This window comes from Pteronotus mesoamericanus, unplaced genomic scaffold, assembly GCF_021234165.1.
Source record: "Pteronotus mesoamericanus isolate MK-2021 breed Mesoamerican mustached bat unplaced genomic scaffold, CSHL_Meso_final contig_27, whole genome shotgun sequence".
NCBI lineage: Eukaryota > Metazoa > Chordata > Mammalia > Chiroptera > Mormoopidae > Pteronotus > Pteronotus mesoamericanus.
The window spans coordinates 12,868,359-12,892,001 of record NW_026555115.1 but is presented as its reverse complement, the minus strand read 5'-3'; the positions used below and the strand labels follow the sequence as shown (position 1 = coordinate 12,892,001).

At 36.8% G+C, this 23,643-nt stretch overlaps 1 protein-coding gene across 2 annotated transcripts in view; it reads left to right on the top strand.

Moving 5' to 3' along the window:
* CNTNAP5 (contactin associated protein family member 5) overlaps window positions 1–23,643 on the top strand; it is a 1,056,232-nt gene that overhangs the window by 987,213 nt on the left and 45,376 nt on the right. For both annotated transcript variants that reach the window (XM_054575031.1, XM_054575030.1), the window contains exon 21: window positions 479–566. In XM_054575031.1, coding sequence (XP_054431006.1) covers window positions 479–566 — 88 coding nt within the window. The remainder of the gene's footprint in view (window positions 1–478; window positions 567–23,643) is intronic.

The following is a 23,643-nucleotide window of genomic DNA, read 5'->3' as shown; positions in this document are numbered from 1 at the left end:
AATGGCGAATGAGTACCTGTTTTCCACTTAATGTTAATCATACCAAGCATGTTCTTTTTTTTTAATTAATTTATTTTTTAAAATACATTTGTCTCTGCCTTCCCCCCACCACTTTCCCCTGCCCCCCTCCCCCTTTTCCCTCCCTCACCAAGCATGTTCTTAGTTTCTAAAAAGGCTTTATTTGTTTGTTTGCAGCAAAGAATTTGGTGAGCAAATCTCAGAGGAGAGATAAATACCTATAAAAGCTGTGCAGAATTTCTCAGGGAGAAGACCTGTGTAAAAGACATGAGAAAGAAAGGAATATTTTATGTGCATTATGGAAGAATTAATGAGTCATTTCTTATCTCGCCTGGGGGGAAGCCACAGGGAGGGGTCTGCCCTGTATGTTCTGCAGCTTTCTTTTTTTCTTTCAGAGGCAGTGTGTTAGGCACTTTGTGTGCAGACTTGGCTGAGGCACCTCATTTCTCTTTCCCTGCAGATGGATGAGCAGCTCCGGCTCAGTTATAACTTCTCCCCAGAAGTGGAGTTTAGTGCTGTAAGGTCACTCACCTTGGGCAAAGTCACAGGTTTGTACTTTAGTCCACACCTTTCTGGTGGGCTGTGTTAAAATAAATGAATTTAAAAAAATAGTTTTCATCAAGGTATTAAGTATTTCAAATCTGGAGTATCCTGTTCCCATAATATCCAATATCTAGAATCAAGATTTTAAATATGTGATACCAGAGAAGCTAAGATATATGTGGTGAGTTTAGGAACTGGCATTTACATTATAGAAGCTTGAATAAAGTAAATTAACTCAATTTTGAATTAATAAATTAATTTAAAAATCATATAAAACTTTTTACTTTAATTAATTTTTACTTAACTAATTTTTACTTAAGACAGTAAGATTTGAAAACCCTAATTATTGGATTGCAAATCCTTTATCTCTTTACTAATTTGTTAACAATTGAAAAAGAATTGAAATCTCCTACTATAGTAGTGAATTTTCTTTTCTTTTTTTTCTACTAGAAGTTTTGTAAATTTTCATTTTATATTTGATGAAGGTATTTATTAAGTGCAGGAAACATTGAAATCTGGATTAATTCAATGATTTTTTTATTACTGGTGTTATTTTTTTTACTTTAATTTCTCTTTGTGATGAAATCTACTTTGTTATTAAAACAGCGATTCAGTTTCACTTTAGTTAGTATTTGCATGGCCTATTTTTTGCCATATATTTTCTTTTAATATTTATTTTTCTAAGTCTCATGTATGATTTTATGAAATGCATAGAGTTGAATTTTGCAGTTTATCCAATCTAACCATCTGTTTTGTAAATTGGTAAAATAAGTCCATTTACATCTTGGGTAACTTATTAAGGTTGAATTTGTTTCTGCCTCCTTATCTTCTATTCGTTCAACTTTTCCTATGATTCCACGTTGGTGTTTTTCACTCTTTCAATCACAGTACATTGGAGAAAACAATAACGGGACATTTTAAGTAGGGATGGATTTAAAACAGGAAATTGGTTTCTTATAAAATTGTGGTAGCTCTAGTAGTGTGGATTTTTGTTAGTCTTTCTGAGTGACTCCCCAAGGAGTTTTGAGCTGGTTAATGGGGATCTATCACCTTTGAGGATATCACTAATGTTAACCTGAAATCCAGAGGCCACTGTGACCCCAGTACTGCACATCAATTCCCAAAAGGAGAAGAAAATGTCTGAAAATTGGTGGCAGTGGATACTTCATCTTATTGTACCATGACTTCATTGGCAGTACAAACAGCTGAAAGAATCAATACAATGACTCTGGTCTCGATGCAGCCTTTCAGATTCATAAATTAGATACTCTGATTTTCAGAACATAATGTACATCCTTAGAACTAGCTGCAGTTAGGTCTAAAAAGTGTTCATTTTAATTTGTAAAATGGCAATTGAGACAATCAAGTGACCACCTTCAAGGTTAAATTTTGTTCATTTTTTAGTCCATTACTTCTTTCTATTAATAACAATTGCTTAATGTACACACTGCTATTTTTTATTTACCAATGAAGTCACTAATTTACCTCTTTTTCATTCCTTCATATATTTCAGAACTTTCTACTTACTAGTTTTTTTCTTGTTTATTTTTTCAATTATAAATAAAATTCAATATTATATTAATTTCTGGTGTATAGCATAGTAGTTAAACATTTATATAATTTATGAAGTAGTATTCCCCAAAATCTAAGTACCCACATAGCATTATACATAGTTATTACAATATTATTGATTATATTTCCTAAGCTGTAACGTCCATCCCTGAGACTATTTTGTAACTACCAATTTGTACTTTTTAATCCCTTTACTTTTTTTACCCAGTTCCCCAATTCTCCTCCAACCTGGCAACTCTAAGTTTGGTCTCTGTATCTATGAGTTTGTTTCTGATTTGTTTGTTCATTGTGTTTTTTTTTAGATTTCACATATAAATAAGTAAAATCAGACGATATTTGCCTTTCTCTTACTTCACTTAGTATAATAACTTATAGGTCCATCATGTGACAATTGATAAGATTTTGTTCTTTTTTATGCCCCAGTAATATTCCATTTTATATACAGGGTATGGCAGAAGTAACACCTGCATGAGTGTGGTTGGTAGGGTAATAATATGGATGTAATAATTTATATATTTAATTTGAACACTTCACCTAAGTGCCGCACCCTGTATGCTGCACATCCTCTTTATCCATTCTTCTATTGATGGGCATTAAGTTCACATTCATATGTTGGCTGTTGTAAACAACATTGCAGTGAATGTAAGGATGTGTATAGCTTTTTGAATTTATTTTGGGATTCTTCAGATAAATATGCAGAAATAAAATTGCTGGGCCATAAAACAATTGTTGGGTTTTTTTTGAGGAATCCCCATACTGTTTTTCATAGTGGCTTCACAAATTTGCATTCCTGCCAACAATGCACTAGGGTTCTTCTTTCTCCACAATTTTGCCAACACTGGTTGTTTGTTGATTTAATCACAACTGCCATTCTAACAAGTATGAGGTGATACCTCATTTTGGTTTTAATTTGCATTTCTCTGACAATTAGTAATGTTGAACATTTTTTCATATGTCTATTGGCTATCCATATGTCCTCTTTAAAAGGTGTCTATTCAGGTCCTCTGCCCATTTTCTTGTTTATTGCTTTGTTTGTTTTGGTGTTAACTTGTATGAGTTATTTATAAGTTTTGCATATTAGTCACTTATTGGATGTATTATTGGTGAATGTCTTTACCCATTCAGTAGGTTGCATTTTCTACTTACTGATTTTATTTTCCTTGCTGTGCAAAAATTTTTTTTAGTTTGAATTAGTCCCATTTTCTTAGTTTTTCTTTCACTTCCATGACCCAAGAAATATATCAGAAAAAAAATATCAAGAGTAATGTCCAAGTGTTTGCTGCTGCCTGTATTTTCTTCTAGGAGTTCATGATTTTGGGCCTTACAGTTTTCTTTAATCCATTTTGAGTTTATTATTGTACATGGTGTAAAGAAGTGACCCAGTTTTAATATTTTTTCATATGTCTTTCCAGTTTTCCAAATATCATTTACCAAAGATATGGTCTTTATTCCATTGTATATTCTTGCCTCCTTTTTTTATATATGAATTAACCTTATTGATATGGATTTATTATTGGGGTTTTAATTTTGTTCTACTGATTTATGTCCCTGTATGTTTTTAATGCCAATACCATGCTGTTTTAATTACTATAGGCTTGTAATGTAAATAGATATCAGGTAGTATAATACCTCAACTTTGTTCTTCCTCAAGATTGTTCTGGCTATTTGCAGTCTTTTGGGGGTCACATAAATTTTATCATTCTTTGTTCTAGTTCTGTAAAAAAAAATGCCATTAGGTTTTTGATAGGAATTGCATTTAATCTATAGATTGTATTCGTTAGTTTGGACATTTTAATGATGTTCATTTCTCTCTATCCATGAGCACAATATGTGCTTCTTTTATTTGTCTCTTCTCCAATTTTATCTTTAGTGTCTTACAATTTCGTAAGTATAATTCCTTCACTACCTTGGTTAAATTTATTCTGAGGTATTTATTTTTAGATATAGTTATAGATAGGATTTTTAAAAATTTCTCTGACAATTCACTATCGGTGTATAGAAATGCACCAATTACTGAATACTACTTTATGGCATTAATATATCAGTTCTGATAAGCTTATTATTGGGGGGGTGGAATATTTAGGTTTTCTTTCTATATAGTATCATGACATCTGCAAATAATGACAGTTTACTTTTTTCTCTCATATGTGTGTGTGTGTATGCATTTTCTTCTTCTTGTCTGATTGCTGTGGCTAGCACTTACAGTACTATGTTGAATATGAGTATGAAAGTGTACATTCTTGTTTTGTTCCTGATCTTAAGGGAAATGCTCTTAGGTTTTCTCTGCTGAGTATAATGTTAGCTGTGGGCTTGTCATACATGGCCTTAATTATGTTGAAGTATGTTTCTTCTATTCCCACTTTACTGAGAGTTTTTATCCTAAATAGGTACTGGATATTGCCAGATGCTTTTTATGCATCAGTTAATTAATCATGACCTATATCCTTCATTGTACTTGTAAGGTTATCACTTTGATTTCTAGATATTGAAGAAATCATGCATCCCATTACTAAATCCCCCTCAATCATGTTATATGGCTGAAATCAGCTGGCTAATATTTTATTTATGTTTTTCATATCTATATTCATTGCCCATATTGTCCTATAGTTATTTTTATATAATGTTCTTAGTTTTAGAATCAGTATTGCTGGCTTCATAAAATGAGCTTTGGAGCCTTTCCTCTTCTTAAATTTTGTGGCATAGTTTGAAGATAGGAGTTAATGTTTCTTTGAATGTTTGATAGAATTCACTTGAAGCTATCCAGGACTAACCCTTAAACCTCCTTTAATTTTGCAGCCATCAAAAGATCCTCTGTATCTATGAATTTATTTCTGTTTTGTTTATTAATTTATTTTATTCTCTATTCTACATAGAAGTAAAATTATATGGTATTTGTTTTATCTGACTTATTTCACTTAACATAATATTCTCTAGTACCTTTCATGTTGTTGCAGATGGCAAGATTTCATTCTTTTTTATGGCAGAGTCATATTCGATTATACATATAATCCCTTTATCTACTCATCTATTGATGGACACTTAGGTTGCTGCTCTATCTTGGCTATTGTAAATAATGCTCCAATGTAAGAATGCATATATATTTTTGAATTAGTGTTTTGGGTTTTTGCAGATGAATACCAAGTGGTATTGCTAGGCCCTTCTTTCTGTCTTGTGATAGCCTTTGTTATAAAGTCTATTTTTTCTGATACAAATCTGTTTTCTCCCCAGGTATTATTCTTCTCTTCCATTTTCATGAAAATCTTTTCCCATCCTTTACTTTCAGTCTGTGTGTGTCTTTTGATCTGAAGTGGGTCTCTTGTATACAGCATATACAAGGTCTGTCTGGAAAAAGGTCACCCATTGTTAATATGATGAGAATGGTTTGCACAGCATCAATGTAACCTGGCAACAAAGGAGAGTGGACTGGAATACACATGCATGTGCAATGACGACTTCACTGTACCGGTTAGTGGGGGCAGTAGATGCCCTTGTGTGACCATGTGTACTTTGTGGTCATCACATTCAAAATGACTGAGCAAGTAGAGCAACAAACATGCATCAGATTTTGCATTAAGCTTGAACATTCTTCTGGCAGAAACTATTCAGGTGATTCAGAAGGTCACAGCTACTGGTGACTGGTAATTGGCAGCTTCCTCACAACAACGTGCTCACTCATGCATCACGTCATGTGCAGAGTTTTTTGGTGAAAAATCAAATCACACAGATGACTCAGCCTCTTTACATCCCGTGTTTGGTGCCCTGTGACTTCTGGCTTTTCCTAAAACTGAAATCACCTTTGAAAGGGAAGAGATTGGATGCCATCAGTGAGATTCAGGAAAATATGAGAAGGCATCTGATGGTGACTGGGAGAACTGTGTGAGTTCCCAAGGTGCCTACTTTGAAGGGGACTGAGGCATTATTGTCCTGTGTGCAAAGTTTCTTGCATTTTTGTATCTTCTTCAATCAATATCTCTATCTTTCATATAACATGGCTGAATACTTTTTAGACAGATTCATGTATGGATCTTCTTTTCTTATTAATTCTGCTGCGCTATTTTATTTTAATTGGAGCATTAATTCCATTTTCATTTAAAGCAGTTATTTATAGGTATGTAGTTATTGCCATGTTATTAGTATTTCCTCCTCTTCTTCTTCTTCTTTCTCCTGCCCTCCCCCTCTTCTTCCTTCTCCTCCTCCTCCTCCTCCTTCTCCTCATTCTTCAAGATGTCTGCCCAGAAAGCTCAGAAGGCTAAATGAATATTACCTCTAACATCTCCCACCCCAGTCTTAATCAGCGGTGGAAGAATGGTCTCAGAACTGTATGTCTCAATTAGCCACTTAAGTTTAATAATAAAGGACTGGTTAATGATTACAATGCATCATAAAACTTTCAGAAGGAAAGGAGAATGTTTTGTTAACCATTTGTTTTTTTTGTGTGTGTGTGGCAGTCTTTAAGTTATTAGTTTTTAAAATCAATACTTTGAGTTTGCTGCTCATGGAGGTAATAGGGTGGTGCTCTGTTGTGTTCTGAAGACTGATACTAGATATGTTGGTTCTGGGTCCTCTTGGTAAGGGTTCTGGTGCTGGTCAATTTTAAGCACTGTCTATGACAGGCCCAGAGCCATCTGGTAGGAGCTAAAAAGCAATCAGAAGTTGGTAGCTGCCTGAGCTGAGCATAGAGGAGTATGATAGAGACAATACTATGAATTGAGGCAGGTGTCAGCCAGTAATAGACCTGGGGCTGCCCGCCCAAAGGTACAGGGCACCTCAAGGCCAGATGCCAGTTGTTATCTGCTGGTAAGGTGCAGCTGCTGAAAAAGCCACCCTGTGGTATATGAATTGGTTGGTGTGGGGTTGGGAGTCATTGTGGGGACCAAGTGATGTTGACCAGGTAAATACAGATTTAGATTTTGGCACCAATCTTCAGGCCGTGTGGGAGAAAGTCTCAACACAGAAACAATGGTGCTTGCCTCTTCAGTCCTTGCCCTGAAGCCACACATCTCAGTTTCTCTCTATATGCCTCTGGTGCCTTTCTAGCTGCTGTCCCTTCACTGGAGCATAGGATGAGTGCCTGTGAGTGAGTGAGTCTGTGAATGGGCCCTTTAAGAGGACTCTGGGTTTCCAGCAGCCTTCCATGTCAGCTGGATGGACGGAATCACTGTTGGTTTTCACAGCCAGATATTTTACTGCTCCTCATTCTGGCACTGTTGCTCTGATGTGGGGATGTGGTCCTTCACTCCTCAAGGATATCATTTGAGGCTGAGATATTCCTCCATATTTACAACCACCACAAATGAATGGGACCAGCCCATTTCTATTAGTCTTGATTTGGTTTCTTTTTTATATCCTTAGTTATATGACTTCTGTTTGGCTAGTTTTCAGATCACTCTCCAGGTTGATTGTTTTATGTAACTGTGATATGTCATGGGAAGAGAAGGCACAGTATTTGCCTACCCTGCCATTTTGACTGGGGCTCTGTAATTACCAGGTTTCATTGTTTTTTTTTTTTCCTTCAAGAGTAAATCCTTTTGAATTTTTTTATTGTCAGTCATCCTTTATCTAAAATTTGTTTTCATTTTATCTTTATTCTTGGAGGATAATTGTGTTGGACTTACGATTAATATTGAAATATATTTTCCCTGAGATTTAGAAGAACTTACTCAGGTGTGTAATGGGGTGAGCTTACACTGGCACATAAAAACCTATCATAGGCATCTCTACCCCATTCTGCATTCAGCAATGTCATGATGGTAATTTGAAAGTGTCCACACTAGGAATGGTTACTAATGTTCATAAGAAATCCTACCAGGCAGGGCTCACTCATGCTGGGGCGACAGTTTGAATCCCCTCTAGCACATCACTGTTTTCTAATCTTTTTTTTCTACAGCACCTGTTGAAAAGCTGCCTGTCAGTTTTTCCTGCCTCTGAAAGTTCCCCAACCACCCCCACTCCCTACAACTTCATACTACTTTTAAAATCATCTCTTTTAATTTGGTGTTTTTCTGTTTTATTACCATGTGTCTGGTTGTGGACTTCTTTTTCAGTGTCTGATATTTTTTATGTTTTCTTTATTACTCATTAGTTCTGTATCTATGTATCTAATTCATATGTATTTTTATAGCTATTAATTTGTTCTCAAAAATTCTCAGCATATCAAATAATAATGCTTATTCTATCTATTCAATTATTTTAGTCCTGCACTAAATACATTTTGGACCTTTTATTTTGATCCTCATATATTTTATAATAGTTTTATAGTCAGTTATATTCTTTGCTTCACTCTTGTACCTTTTGGGAAATTTATTGGGCTTCATCTCTAAATTTACTAATTGTCTCTTAATCTATATCTAATATCTCATTAAATCTATTCAATGAGTATTTTTGTTGATTTTTTTTTAATTTAAAATGTCTATATTTCTTTTCCAACATGCTTGTTAACAAGGCAGTCTATTCTTCTCCTCTTTTTTTTTTTCTCTTTTTGTTTTGAAGATAATAGTTACAGGACATTTTTTCTCTGATAATTCCAATATCAGAAATCTATAGGGATCTAAATCTATTTTGTAAGTTTTTTCCTATGGTAACTTGTTATCTTATGGTGTGTGTGTGTATGTGTGAGTGCATGCATGCACTCTCATATTAGTTTGAAATTAATTTGAGAAAACTTGATGATCAGAAATCGGTAAGCTTTCTTCCTGGCAAGATTTGTGTTAATCTCTACCAAGAGGTACAACCAATTCAAGGTTATTTTACTTTCCCACTTTGGATTTTTTTTTTTCTTTACGACATTGAGTATAAATTTGGGCTCTAGGCTTTTATGAAATAATGCTCCTGGTTGAAGTCTCAGTAGACATGTTACTATTAATACCATAACATGTCATTTAAAAAATATTTTTGTTATTTTTTCAATTCAGAACCACATCAGAGGTTAGACAAGTTTTATGCTTATTTCTTTGCTATTGGGTTATTATTTTTTTAAATGTTCTTTTATTATTTTTTATTCATATATGTTTGTCTCCATTCTCCTTCCAGCCTGCTTTTCACTAAAGCTTAATGTAAGAGTCTTAGATTCAACATCATCAGTTAGCAGGAGTTCAAGGTTTGAATTCCTCTTCTTGAAAATGGTTCAGGTATTTTCCCTTGATAAAATTATAATAGCTCAGTGCCTAGGTTGCATGCTCTCTCTCCCTAAAATCCCCCCAAAATTTAGAATTCCTTTTTGTTTCCTGGAGCTTAACAAGGCAATAAAATATTTATTGGTTTTAATGAGGATGAAGTAGAATTACTTTTTAGGGTATATAGTCTATTGTATGTGCTCTGCTACTTAAGTAGTATACTATATCTTTGGAGAAGAGATAATTAGTTCTATATGACCACAACACCAAGGTTCTCTCATGATATGTACATGCTTTGTGCAATGAAGTCTATAAAAACATTCTCTTATTTACAATTTTTCCTCCACTAATCTTGCCACTGTATATGACTTTCCTGTGGCCTTTCTGTCTTTTGAGGTAAACCCATAATACATGAGACTAAAAAGATGAAAATTTAAAACAAAGTACTAAATTATAAGGGTATTTTGTCATTTTAATTGTTTGTGAATAAAGATAGGAAGAACTTGGTCAACATTGAAGAAAGTACCCAATAAAATGTCTCCTTTGTGCTGAGGGTAGGAGACAACTGCTTACTGGCTTTTCTGCCCATCCAAACTGCTGTTAGAATGAGAGCAGGGTGCGGACCCACAGCTGACCTCAACACATCTGATTGATGCAAGGTCTCTAGCTGGAGGTGAGAAAAAGTAATATGAACATCAGCTTCATTTTTACGAAGGAGCAATAGTTCTGAGGAGTCTTTGGAAGTGAACCTCCTGCATCAGAAAAAATGTGGATAGGGATGGAGGCTAGAAGAAAAACTGACGCAGAGGTGGATAAGTGTTACTAATGACAAATGCAGTGCTACTCCACAAATTTTTAAAAATCTACTACTCTGTTGGAAATTTTGACACTGAAAAGAGGGTTTACAAACATGTTTTTTTCTTTTACTATTTTAATTAATTAATTATTTTTTAAAAATACATTTGTCTCTGCCTTCCCCCACCACTTTCCCTTGCCCCTCCCCCCCGAACCCTTCCTATTTGGTTTTGTCCATGAGACCTTACTATATGTTCCTTGACTTTCCCCTTTCCCTTCCTTTTCCACCCACCCCTCCCCCTCCTTCCCTCTTGTCTCTATTGGTTTCCTTTCCTTTCAGTGTTGCTGGCCTTATTTTCCTTGCATCTTTGTATTGTTGGTTAGGTTCCACTTGTATTGTTGGTTAGGTGAGATCATATGGTATTTGTCTTTCGCCCCCTGGCGTAGTTCCACCTATGCTGTGGCGAAGTTTAGCGGTTCTTTTTTACTTTCTGCTGTGTAGCATTCCATTGTGTAAATGTACCATAGTTTTTTGACCCAATCATCTACTGATGGGCATATAGGTTGCTTCTAAAACTTGGCTATTGTAAATTGTGCTGTTATGAACATTGGGGTACAGAGGTTCTTTTAAACTGGCATTTTGGGATTCTTAGGGAATAGTTCCAGCAGGGGAATCACTGGATCAAAGGCAGATCCATTTTCAGCTTTTTGAGGAAATTCCACACTGCTTTCCACAATGGCTGCATCAGTCTGCATTCCCATCAACAGTGTACTAGTGTTCCCTTTTCTCCACAGCCTCGCAAGCACCTGTTGTTTCCTGATCTGTTTATGATGGCCATTCTGACTGGTGTGAAGTGGTATCTCATTGTGGTTTAAATTAGCACTTCTCTGGTGATGCCGAGCATCCTTTCAAATGTCTCTGGACCCTCTGTATCTATTCCTTGGAAAAGTGTCTGTCCAGATCCTTTGCCCATTTTTTGATTGGATCATTTCTCTTCTTGGAGTTCAGTCGAGTGAGTTCTTTATATATCTTGGAGATCAAACCTCTATCTGATGTATCATTAGCAAATATATTTTCCCATATGGTTAGCTCCCTTTTCATTTTGCTGATGTTTTCTTTAACCATGCAGAAGCTGCTTATTTTGATGAGGTCCCACTTGTTTATTCTTTCCTTTATGTCCCTTGTTTTAGGAGACAAATCAGTGAAAAAATTGCTGTGTGGGATATCTGAGAGTTTGCGGCCAATGTTCTTCTCTAGGACTTTTATAATGTTGCAACTTATATTTAAGTCTTTTATCCATCTTGAGTTTAATTTTGTGTATGGTATTAGCTGATGATCCAATTTCAATTTTTTTCATGTAGCTGTCCAGCTCTCCCAACAGCATTTGTAGAAGAGGCTATTATTGCTCCATTTTATGCTTCTGCCCCCTTTGTCAAATATGAGATGCCCATAGAGACCTGGGCTTATTTCTGTGCTTTCTATTCTGTTCCACTTCTCTATGGGTCTGTTCTTGTGCCAGGACCAGATTGTGTTGAGTATAGTGGCTTTGTAGTACAGTTTTATGTCTGGTATTGTGATCCCTCCTACTTTGTTTTTCTTTCTCAAAATTGCTGCGGCTGGCTATTCGGGGTTATTTATGGTTCCATATAAATTTTTGAAATGTCTGTTCTATTTCTGTGAAATACATCATCGGTATCTTAATAGGGATTGTGTTGAATCTATAAATTGCTTTGGGTAGTATGGACATTTTGATGATATTAATTCTTCCAATCCATGAGCACGGTATACGCTTCCATTTATTTGTGTTTTCCTTAATTACTTTCTTCAATGTTGTATAGTTTTCTGCGTACAGGTCTTTTACCTCCTTGGTTAAATTTATTCCTAGCTACTTTATTTTTCTTGTTGCTATACTGAATGGTATTTTTTTTCTGATTTCTTCTTCTTCTATTTCATTGCTGGTGTGCAAAAATGCCTTTGATTTCTGAATGTTGACTTTGTATCCTGCTGTTTTGCCAAATTCACTATTAGGTTGAGGAGTTTTTTGGTAGGGTCTACAGGGTTCTCTATGTACACTATCATGTCATCTGTAACAATGATAGCTTTACTTCCTCCTTTCCTATTTGGATGCCTTTTATTTCTTTTTCTTGTTTGACAACTGTGGCTAGGACTTCCAATATGATGTTGAAAAGAAGTGGTGAAAACGGACATCCTTGTCATGTTCCTAATTTGGTGTGAAAGCTTTTAGATTTTGCCTGTTGAGTATGATGTTGGCTGTAAGTTTTTCATATATGGCCTTTATTACATTGAGGAATGCCCCATTGATTCCCATTTTACTGAGTGTGTTGATCATAAATGGGTGCTGTACCTTATCTAATGCTTTTTCTGCATCTATCGAGATGATCATGTGGTTTTTGTCTTTTCTTTTATTTATGTGATGTATCACGTTTATTGACTTGTGTATATTGAACCATCCCTGCATGCCTGGGACAAATCCCACTTGATCGTGGTGGATAATCTTTTGAATGTATTGCTGGATGCGGTCTGCCAATATTTTGTTGAGGATTTTAGCATCTATGTTCATCAGCGAAATTGGCCTGTAGTTTTCTTTCTTTGTAGGGTCTTTATCTGGTTTTGGGATCAGGATGATGCTGGCCTCATAAAAAGAGTCTGGGAGTCTTTCCTCCTCCTGGATTTTTTGGAATAGTCTGAGAAGGACAGGGGTTAACTCTTCCTTAAATTTTTTGTAAAATTCTGCTGTGAAACCGTCCAACCCAGGGCTTTTGTGTGCCGGGAGTTTCTTGGTTACTGCTTCAATATCCCCAGCTGTAATTGGTCTGTTCAAGCTTTCTGTTTCTTCCTCCTTCAGTGTTGGAAGATTATATTTTTCTAGAAATTTGTACATTTCATCAAGATTTTCAAATTTCTTGACATATAATTCTTCATAGTACTTTCTGACAATCCTTTGTATTTCTGTGGTATCAGTTGTTATTTCTCCTCTTTCATTTCTGATATTATTAATTTGGTTCCACTCCCTTTTTTTTCTTGATGAATCTGCTTAAAGGCTTGTTGATTTTATTTATCTTTTCAATGAACCAGCTTCTGGATTGGTTGATCCTTTGAATTATTCTTTTCATCTCTATGTCATTCAGCTCTGCTCTAATCTTGACTATTTCCTTCCTTCTACTTGCTCTGGGATTTTTATGTTGTTGTTTCTCCAGTTGGTGATGTTGTAGTGTTAGGTCTTTTATTTGAAATATTTCTGTCTTTTTTATGTAAGCCTGTATTGCTATGACATTCCCTCTCAGGATTGCCTTTGCTGTGTCCCATAGCCTTTGAACTGTTGTATGTTCATTATAATTTGTTTCCAGAAATTTTTTGATTTCTTCTCTTATCTCATTCTTGACCCATTCATTGTTTAATAGTCTATTGTTCAGTCTCCATGAGTTTGCAAGTTTGTGAAATTTCTCTTTGAGGTTTTTTTTCTAGCTTCAAGCCCTTGTTGTCCAAGAAAAAGTTAGTATTATTTCAATTTTCCTGAATTTACTGAGGATTGCTTTGTGTCCTATCATGTGGTCTATCTTTGAAAAACTGCCATGAGCATTTGAAAAGAATGTGTATTTTTCTTCTTTGGGACGTAAGGTTCTATATATGTCAGTTAAGTCTCTTGGATTCAGTGTGTCGTTCAGCACCCCAATATGTTTATTAATGTTTTGTTTCGAAGATCTGTCCATTTTTGACAGTGGGGTGTTGAAATCCCCTACTATCAGTGTGTTGCTGTCCATATCTTTTTTAAAGTCATCCTAGATTTCCTTATATATTTGGGTGCTCGTATATTAGGGGCATATAAGTTTACAATGTTTATGTTTTCTTGATAGATTCTTCCTTTAAGTATTTATAAAGTGCCCCTCTGGGTCTCTTTTTATGGCCTTATTTTGAAATCTATTTTGTCTGATATAAGTATTGCAACCCCTGCTTTTTTCTCTTGTCCATTTGCCTGGAATATTTTTTTCCACCCCTTTACTTTCAATCTGTGTAGGTCTTTAGCTCTAAAGTGAGTCTCTTGTAGGCAGCATATATGTGGGTCATCTTTTCTTATCCATTCAGCTATCCTTTGTCTTTTGATTGGGGCATTTAGTCCATTTACATTGAGAGTTACTACTGATGGAAACTTATTCATTTTTTTCTCTTTGTACCTGTGTTTTTCTCTCACTCTTTTTCCTTCATCTTCTTAAACCAGTCCCTTTAGTATATATTGTAGTGCTGGTTTGGTAGAGAGGTATTCTTTTAGCCTTCTTTAGTCTGGGAAACTCCTCATTTCCCCTTCTGTTTTAATTGAGAGCCTTGCTGGCTAGAGCAGCCTTGGTTGTAGGCCCTTGCTTTTCATGACCTGGAATATTTGTTGCCATCCTTATCTAGCTTGTAGTGTTTCTGTTGATAAGTCAGCTCCTAGCCGTATTGAGGCCCTCTTGTATGTCACTTTCTCCTTCTCCCTTCGTGCCTTGAGGATTCTCTCTTTGTCTTTGATAGTTGCCATTTTAATGATGGTGTGTTTGGGAGTGGACCTTCTTGGGTCCCTCTTGAGTGGGGCCCTCTGTGCCTCCTGAATCCATGAGACCTTTTCTCTCCTCAAATTGGGACAATTTTCCATCATTACTTTTTCGAGGAGGTTCTCTATCCCTTGCTCCTCTTCTCCTTCTGGTGTCCCATTCATGCGGATATTATTGTGTTTCAGGTTGTCCTGCATTTCTCTAAATGCCTTTTCATTCTTTTCGAGTCTTTTTTTCCATTTCTTGTTCTTTCTGGGAGCTTCTTTCTACCTTATCCTCCATCTCACTGATTTGATCTTCAGCTTCATCCAGCCTGCTTTGGATTCCTTCTACTGTGTTCTTCAATTCAGAAATGGTATTCTTCATATCCTCTTGTGTCTTCTTGATAGTTTCTATGTCTTTTTCCAGGTTGATGCAGTTTGCTATAAGATCCTGATAGTTTCTCTGCCGTTTCTCATAGCTATCTTTGAGCTGACTATAAGCTCATTGAGCTTCCTTAGAACCATTGTTTTAAATTTAATATCTGATAGTTCCCTTGCCTCTATTTCATTTAGCTCTCTCTGTGGGGAGTCCCCTTTGCCACTCATTTGGGGGGAACTTCTTTTTCTTCCCATTTTTGTGAGAGTCTGTTCAAAGTAATTTATGTATTTATGTATATATTTTTGCTTCTGCTTGAATTAGGCTGTCTAGATTTCCTTACTTTGTGAATTAAACTTCTATGGTAGTAGGCAGGTCTGTTTATTTATTTATTTATTTATTTTTCCTTTAGTTTTCTTTCTGGGCCTGCCTCTGATGATGTTGGTTGTTGAACCTATATGACCTTGGGTCATTTGTTCTAGCTTTCCTGGAGTCTATTGTCTGTGTCTGACTCCTGCTTTGGGCAGCTCTGTGACCCCTTCGTCCAGGGATCCACTATTTCTGTGGATCACTTTGCACTCTCCTGCTGGCTTCTTGAGCGCGCTCCTGGGCCCAGGAGGATACCCAGCCCGACAGGATCTCCAGCCCTCCTGGGCGCTTATTCGCCCAACCTTGGGCACTCATCTGTCACCTGAGCCCAGTGGGAACACTGGGATTGGTCAGTTTAGGGTCTTCTATTGTGTGCTTTCCCTGCTTTTGGCTCTTTGGCGACATCGCCTGCTCTCGCCAAATGGAGACTACAGAAATGGGAAGTCAGCTCCAGGACTCTCCAGTTAATCCTGTCTCCAATCTCTCCTCCAGGGACTCTGGGCAGCTCTGTGACCCCTTTCTCCCTGGATCCACTATTTCTGTGGACCGCTCTGCACTTGCGGGCTGTGAAGGTTGGTTTATGCCTGCCCTCGCGTATTTGCGCACTCCCTAATAGGCCCCTCCGGCGCCAACCTGCGGGGCGAGTGTACATGCCTGCACTGGGTGGTTTTGGGCTGTCTATTGTGTGCTTTTCAGCTTTTGGCTCTTTGGGGATGTGGCCTGTTCCCGCACATTGGAGACTACGGAAAGGAGAAGGAGTTGGGACTCCCTGGTTCCTCTTCCTGTTCCTTCCCCAACACCTCTGTCTCCAGTCTCTCCTCAGGGGTCTCTGAGCAGTTCTGAGAACCCTTCGGTCAGGGATCCACTATTTCTAAGGACCGCGTTGTAATTGTGGGCCATCTGGCTCGTCGGCACCCTCCTTCTTCCTCTTTGGGGGCGCTTCTTCCCAGTGCACAATGGAGACTACTGAATGGGTAGGGAGTCGGGACTCCCTGGTTCCTTCTCCCATTCTTTCCCCAACGCCTCCATCTCCAGTCTCTCCTTAAGGTTCTCAATGCAGCTGTCTGACCCCTTTGGCCAGGGATCCTCTATTTCTTCCAGCCAGTCTGCCCTCAGCCCCATAGCTCACATGCGCACAAGGTGTGTGCGGAGCGCACGAAAGGCAGGTTAATTGATTCCCTTATGCCTGAGCGAGATGGTAGCTGCTGAGTGGGAGGTGTGTTATCACAGGGGTTCCAATGGCCACCATCTCAGTTCTCTTCACAAAGTTTTCCTCACCAATCTTTTCCCAGGCACCAGCCCACTCTACTGCCACCTCTACCCAGAGATCAAAGAAGGCAGCTGCCACTGCAAATTTTTGTGTTGGCCCTTTAAATGTCTCTCTGCATCCCCAGCCACCTGTCTTTGGCAGAGAATGCCCCTAAGCTTTTCAGGGTTACGTTTTATCTGTGTGTATTCCTGGTTTTAGCTGCTGTAGTCTGGGGGTCCCTGTTTATGGTTCAGACCCTGTTCTTCTCAGGGGGATCCAACTGGCCGTTTCAACATCCCAAGGGCACCCAGCCCACCCTCTCGAGCCTCCACTGCACTTCTCACCTGTTGGTGTGCGTGAGAGTTGAATCCACTGTCTGTCCGTGGCTCCAAGGCTCCTCTCCCTCTATTGTTCCATTGTTTTCCAGGTGATTTCTCCACTATTTAGTCACAATTGCAGACAAACATTTTTTTAAGTAGTAGATACCAAGAGCTAACAAGTGTGAGTAATCTATTGCCCCAGTTTTCTTCAGTACCACTAATAACATTCTACTGTAAATCCACAACAAGTTATTCATTTTCTTTCTGTGTGAAGAAAGTCCAATCCACCATGTTAGGTGATAGTAATTTAGTACCAGTGATAGTGCTACATGGTATGTGCTACATACATACCAGGGTAAATAAAACAATCTCTTTCTTGAAAATTCCTATGGTATAGAAACGAGTCCACAAAAATAACAGACATAATCTTTGATATTGCATTGTGTGTGTTCACTTACGGTAAGCCCTGGGATGCTGTCAGGTTTATTCTTTTGTTTACTAACATTCTTCAACTTTTAATGAAGATTTTTTGGTTTGGTCTATTGCATCAATGGGTTTAAGAGAAATTAACATTAAAAAGAAGGAGAGAGAGAGAGAGAGAGCATATTTAAGAGAGGTCACTCGTTAAGACAAGATCACCTGTTTCTAGAAAATTACTTAATTTTTTAGAAGATAAAGAAGTGTATGCCTTACCTGCAAACACAGTGGCTTATCTGTGTGTTTCTAAGTCTCTGTCTAACTTGGCCCTGGTGCAAGCTAATAGACAATCAAATAGATTTAGAAATTTAAAAAGCTTGAATCTTCTAAAAGAAACTAAAGAAACTATCTTTTTTGTTTTTCCTTTTATTTTTTCTGGCTCTGTTTTTCCCTAATTTATTGTGCCAGAATACATCATTAAATATGACTGAAATAAAAACCAAACAATTTTCCAGTGCACCTTGGAATGAAATAATTTATTATTATTATTTTCTTCCTGAGAGGAACCTTGCTACTGTACTGCAGATTTAGAAATTAGTTACTTTTTCATTTTTTCTTTTTTTTTCTTTTTCAAATACATTTGTTTCCATTTACCTGTCACCACTTCCCCCTGCCTCACTCACCCTCACCTCTCCCCTTCAGTCCTTCCCCTCTTTGGCTTTATGCATGTGTCCTTCATACCTGTTCCTTGATCTGACCCTTCCCATTCCCCTGCCCACTAGCCCCCTCCTTCTCTCCCATCCCTGTCAGTTTCTTCTTTCTTTCAGTGTTGCTGGTCATATTTCCCTTGCTTGTTTGCTTTTCTTCTTAGGTTCTACTTATAGGTTAAATCATATGATATTTGTCTTTCACCACCTGGCTTATTTCACTTATCATAATGCTCTCCAGTTCCATCCATGCTGTTGCAAAGGGTAGGAGCTCGCTCTTTCTTTCTTTCTTTCTACTGTACACTATTCCAGTTACTTTTAAAATATAGAAACATGAGACCTGGAGGATATGGCTCAGTTGGTTGGAGCATTGTACCACACACCAGCAGGTTGAGCGTTTGATTCCCTGTTAGGACACTACCTAAATTGTGGGTTCAATCCCTGGTTGGGGTGTATATGGGCGGTAACCAATCAATGTTTCTCTCTCTCATTGACGTTTCTCTCTCTCTCTCATATCCTTCCTCTCTCTCTCAAAGCCATGAAAAAAATGCCCTTAGGTGAGGATAAAAAAATATATATTAAAAATATGTTAAAGATTAGGTGGGAAAAGATTGGAATACTGCTTTTAAACTTTACCAGGTTTTGACTAGATATTAAAATGAAAATGCACTTATGGCATGTTTTCAGAATTACTTGTTTATGCAACCAGCATTTATTAATTTCCTGTATACTTGCCAGTTTGTTAGGCCAAACCCCATACGTGGCAGAGACATTTTTCTTGTCTTGTGGCTCTTTCTGCTCTCATGTAGCTTCAAAGTTCTCCTGGACAATTAAAAATTGGAGCAAATCCCTCCCAGCCTGCATAACACTAAGCTAATCTGGAAATTGCAGGGCTAGCTATGAGCACTTTCTCTTGGCCTATTAAAATGAAGTGAGCCCTGATTGACTATAGAACAGGGATCTTTAATTTTCCCAAATCCCTCAGTTTTGAACTTGAAGCCTACTGAGCATTCTGCAAAATCAGAAAATTGTTGAATGAATTCCCTGATTGTTTTCATGTTGAATCATATCCTAAATATCTTAAATAAGATGAATTATGGCTGCCATTTTTACAAAGCACAGCAGAATTTTTGCATGTAAATGAAAGGAGGGTACTTCAAAGTTCTTATTTTGAAAGAATGTTACTCTAGTTTTGGGTTTTTTTTGATACTGTTGGGCACTTATGATTCAAATGTGGTACAGTTGATATTAAACTGAAAGCGAATTAATAGAGAGAAACATGCAGCTTTCTAGAGACAAACTGATTCACTCATATTTGGTTCTCTTTCCTGTAATTATTGCTTTGGGGCCACAGGAAAATTTTCTAATCTGTATTACCTTGTTGGTAAAATGAGGAAAATGACAATTCAGTTAACCCACAGAGTTGTATAAGGATTCCATGAGATATTATATGCAAAATATTTGAAATTTAACACATACCTGATAAATATGTTTAAACCCTTTTTTATTTTCGAAGGTTGTGGGAATATAAAAGGGAGCTGTTGTTGTTTTAGTGGGTCTAAAAAGATGACCATGAGGACACTCCCAAACAGGCACTGAGGTGTGCCCTAAATGAGTAGTTCTGAACCCAGCAAGCATTTAAGACTTAAATGTGAGCTACTCTCAATTAGGGCTTTTTCAAGGATGTATCAAGTTCATACCAGTTTAAACAGTGATTACAACAATAGAGAATATAATGGTCTTGAAAATGGGAGGTTGTGCTTCAAGAACAGCAGGGATCAGAAGTTCAAAATTACTGTGATTCAGTCTTTGTGAACATCTCTGTGTCTCTCATTCTGCTTCAGGCTCTTCTTACCTCTCTGTAGGAACTCATTCTCAGGAAGGATTTCAATGATAACCAAGTGGAATCAGCAATTTCATGCTTAAATACTTCTATTTCAGCAACCCTATTTCAAGAAAGGAATATCATTTCTAAAATTTTTAGGAAAAGCACTGGCATGAGTCTCGAAGAACCAATTTGTTTCATATGATAATCCCCAATGGTGACAATATCCAAGAGATTGGAATACACTGGCTATAACTGGATTACACACCAAGCTATGGCTCTGGAAGGGTGAAGGCAGTAGCTCTATATTAACCACATGTGTTTTGAAATTAAAAAAATGTTATTTTCAAAAGGAAGCTGAGATTTTGTTACCAGAGAGTGAGAAGGACGACGAGAAGGGTGATCAAAAATAATTCAAAAAAACACCACTGCTTTTTTTGCATTTACACTCTATCTCATTGAAGCAGGAAAGAAGAGGATGAAGTTACTGGGGAGCAGACTAGGAACTGTGCACAGTTGTGGGATTGCATGGTGCTGGCATACGTCAACAGTATGAGTGTGTTGCAACTGAAAAGATAATAGTTGAAAGATGCTCTTTTAAGAAATGAATGTTACCTTCCTTGGAACAGGTATTTGGCTTCCAAAGAGACTCCTCTGAAGAATTACTTTATTTAGAATGCTTAGATTTCTTAATGTCTCACAATATTTATCATAATTTTTAGTTTTTTAGTAAATAATATTAACAAACCATAGCCCCTTCCTGACTCAAATTCTAATAATGTGGGTAATTTTCTCATATTATGTCCTGGAGTTTCTTTGTGAAACTATTTCTCTGAGTGATAAAATGTTTTGGATTTGTTAATGTAACCTGACCGCCTCTTGAAATGAATGATGTGTTTAAAATATACTGAAATATTGGTCTCAGTAACCATCACAACTTTCTAAATGTACACATCTGTACCTTCTACTTTGAAGATAAACAACATTGAATTGCAACTGAGCTATATGTGATCTAGTACTGTTATTTATTTATTTACTTGTTTACTTATTTATTGTTTAATAATTGACTGCATTCTTCCCCATGGAGAAATTCAGTAGATGGTTTAGTGTCTTATCATGAACAGGAATGTGTGTTATCTTCTAATATAAAAAGCAATTTTATTTTATCTTTTAAATGAAGCATTACAGTATAGGAGCCCAGACCTACTCCAGGCTCTGCTGTACTTGGTAAAAATCAAGTCTGTTTTTATAAAACCAAAGGCACACTTGACCAGCATGTCCCTCAGTATATATTCAATAGAGTCACTTTCCCACCCCTTCTCTTCCTGTACAAGTGGGTAATAAATGAATGAAGCAAAGGCAGCTATGATATGTTGTTTCCAAGTGCATACTATCCTCAGTTGTGAGGAACTGTTACTAATTTATTTCAAAGAGAGGTGGCCTTTAAAGAAAATGCCCAGCTTTATATGTCTTTGCCTGGCTGCGTTAGCCAATGATGTTTTATGTGGTCCATCAGAGGCCACACCATGACTGTCATTGATAAAAGAGTTCAAATTAGTTCTCATCATACAAAAATTACTGAGCATTACTGCAAACTATGCAGTGTGCTAGGCCATATACACACCAAAACAAACAAATGAACAAGCAGGTGTCCCTGTTCTAAAGATTCTGCTTACTTGAAAATTTGCTTATTTCAAATGAAAATTATCAGGGTGAGGTCAGGAGTATTAAAGATTTTTTAGGTTTTGGAGTATCTCTTTCAGATTATGCTAAATACAAGAGTTTCCTCATTAACTGAATAATACTAATAATAGCATATTTATAGCACATTAACATTAGAGTAAAATAATGAGTGATACTTATTTTTACTATTATTATTTGATAATATATGGCTCTGCTATTTTTTAAAGTAATGTTTCTTAATTATTATTTTTTAAATTTATTTAATTTATTAAAAGTATTTTGACATTCCATCTATATATTGCATTACATTAGTTTTAGGTGTACAGCATAGTAGTCAATTATGTAATTTACAAAGTGATTCTCATGATAAGTGTAGCACCCACTTGACATCATGCATAATTATTAAAATATTATTGACTATATTCTCTATGTTGTATTATACATCCCCATAACTATTTTGTAACTACCAATTTGTACTCCTTAATCTTTTCTCTTTTTTCACCCAGTCCCCCAACTCTCTACCCATCTTGCAACCTTCAATTTCTAAGTTCTTATGTTAACTTACTTTTTCTCACACCAACTAGAAAGGTAATTACGATTATTATTCCTGTATTATAGGTGAGGAAACTGAGTAACAGAGTTAAATGACTTTTCCGATGTCACAAAACCAACAAGTGACAGATTTAGTGTTCAGAATTAAAAATTGTATGTCTTCATTTCACGCACCTAGTAGAACTGCCATAGTTTGTTTTTTAAGAAATAATATAACATATATCTAGATAATGTACATTATTTTCCTGTCGAGGACTTCTGATCTAAAGCTTTGTGTTCTCAGCTGTGGTGTACTTAAAAATGGAATGTAGAGCCAGATTTTAATTATGGATGATGAATAGTATATTTATTATAACTCAGGCTTTGCAATAGACGACCTTGGGCCCAGATCATAACTCCATCACTGACTAATTGATCTGGACAAATTACTTAATTCACTGAGCTTCACTTTTCTCAACTGGAATATAGATGTATAGTACTATAATGACTGTTATTTTACAGACAATTATGGAATACTGAATATAAAGTAGCTAGTATGAAAACTGACATTTAAAAAAAAAGGCCCAGTACATGTTTTCATTAATAGCAATAATAATAACATAAGAAGCTACACTATCCAACCCAGCTTCTTTGCATTTGAGAATGACATTGGATTCTATTTTTTCTCTTTTATTATTATTATTATTATCATTATTATTGTTATTATTTCATATACATTTGTCCCTGCCTTCCCCCCACCACTACACCTGCCCCCTCCCCCCACGCTGCCTCAATCCTTCCACTTTGGTTTTGTCCATAAGACCTTGCTACACATTCCCTGACCCTCACCTTCTCTTCCTTTTCCCCTGTCCCCCCCTCCCTCAATCCCTCTTGTCTCTGTTGATTTCTTTTCCTTCCAGTGTTACTGGTCTTATTTTCCTTGCATCATTGTATTGTTGATTAGGTTCCACTTGTAGGTGAGATCATATGGTATTTGTCTTTCGCCCCCTGGCTTATTTTGCTTAGCATAATGCTCTCGAGTTCCATCCATGCTGTTGGAAGGTTTTGTAGTTCTTTTTTTCTTTCTGCTGTGTAGTATTCCATTGTGTAAATGTACCATAATTTCTTTATCCAATCATCTACTGATGGGCATTTAGGTTGCTTCCAACACTTGGCTATTGTCAGTTGTGCTGCTATGAACATTGGGGTGCAGAGGTTCTTTTGAATTGGCATTTTGGGATTCTTAGGGTATAGTCCCAGCAGGGGAATCACTGGATCAAAAGGCAGTTCCATTTTCAGCTTTTTGAGGAAATTCCACGCTGCTTTACACAATGGCTACATCAGTCCGCATTCCCACCAACAGTGTACTAGTGTTCTCTTTTCTCCACAGCCTTGCCAGCACCTATTGTTAGTTGATCTGTATATGATGGTCTAGAATGACATTGAATTCTAATTGACTTCTAGATATGAGATTTATGTAAAGAAAGAGAAAAAAATAGTTGCCCACTCCTTATATAACAAAGGTCTTCCTTTCTTCTCTGGGGATGGGGATGAATAGATAAGGTGTTATACAGCCTTGACTTCAGTTGTTGCTTGG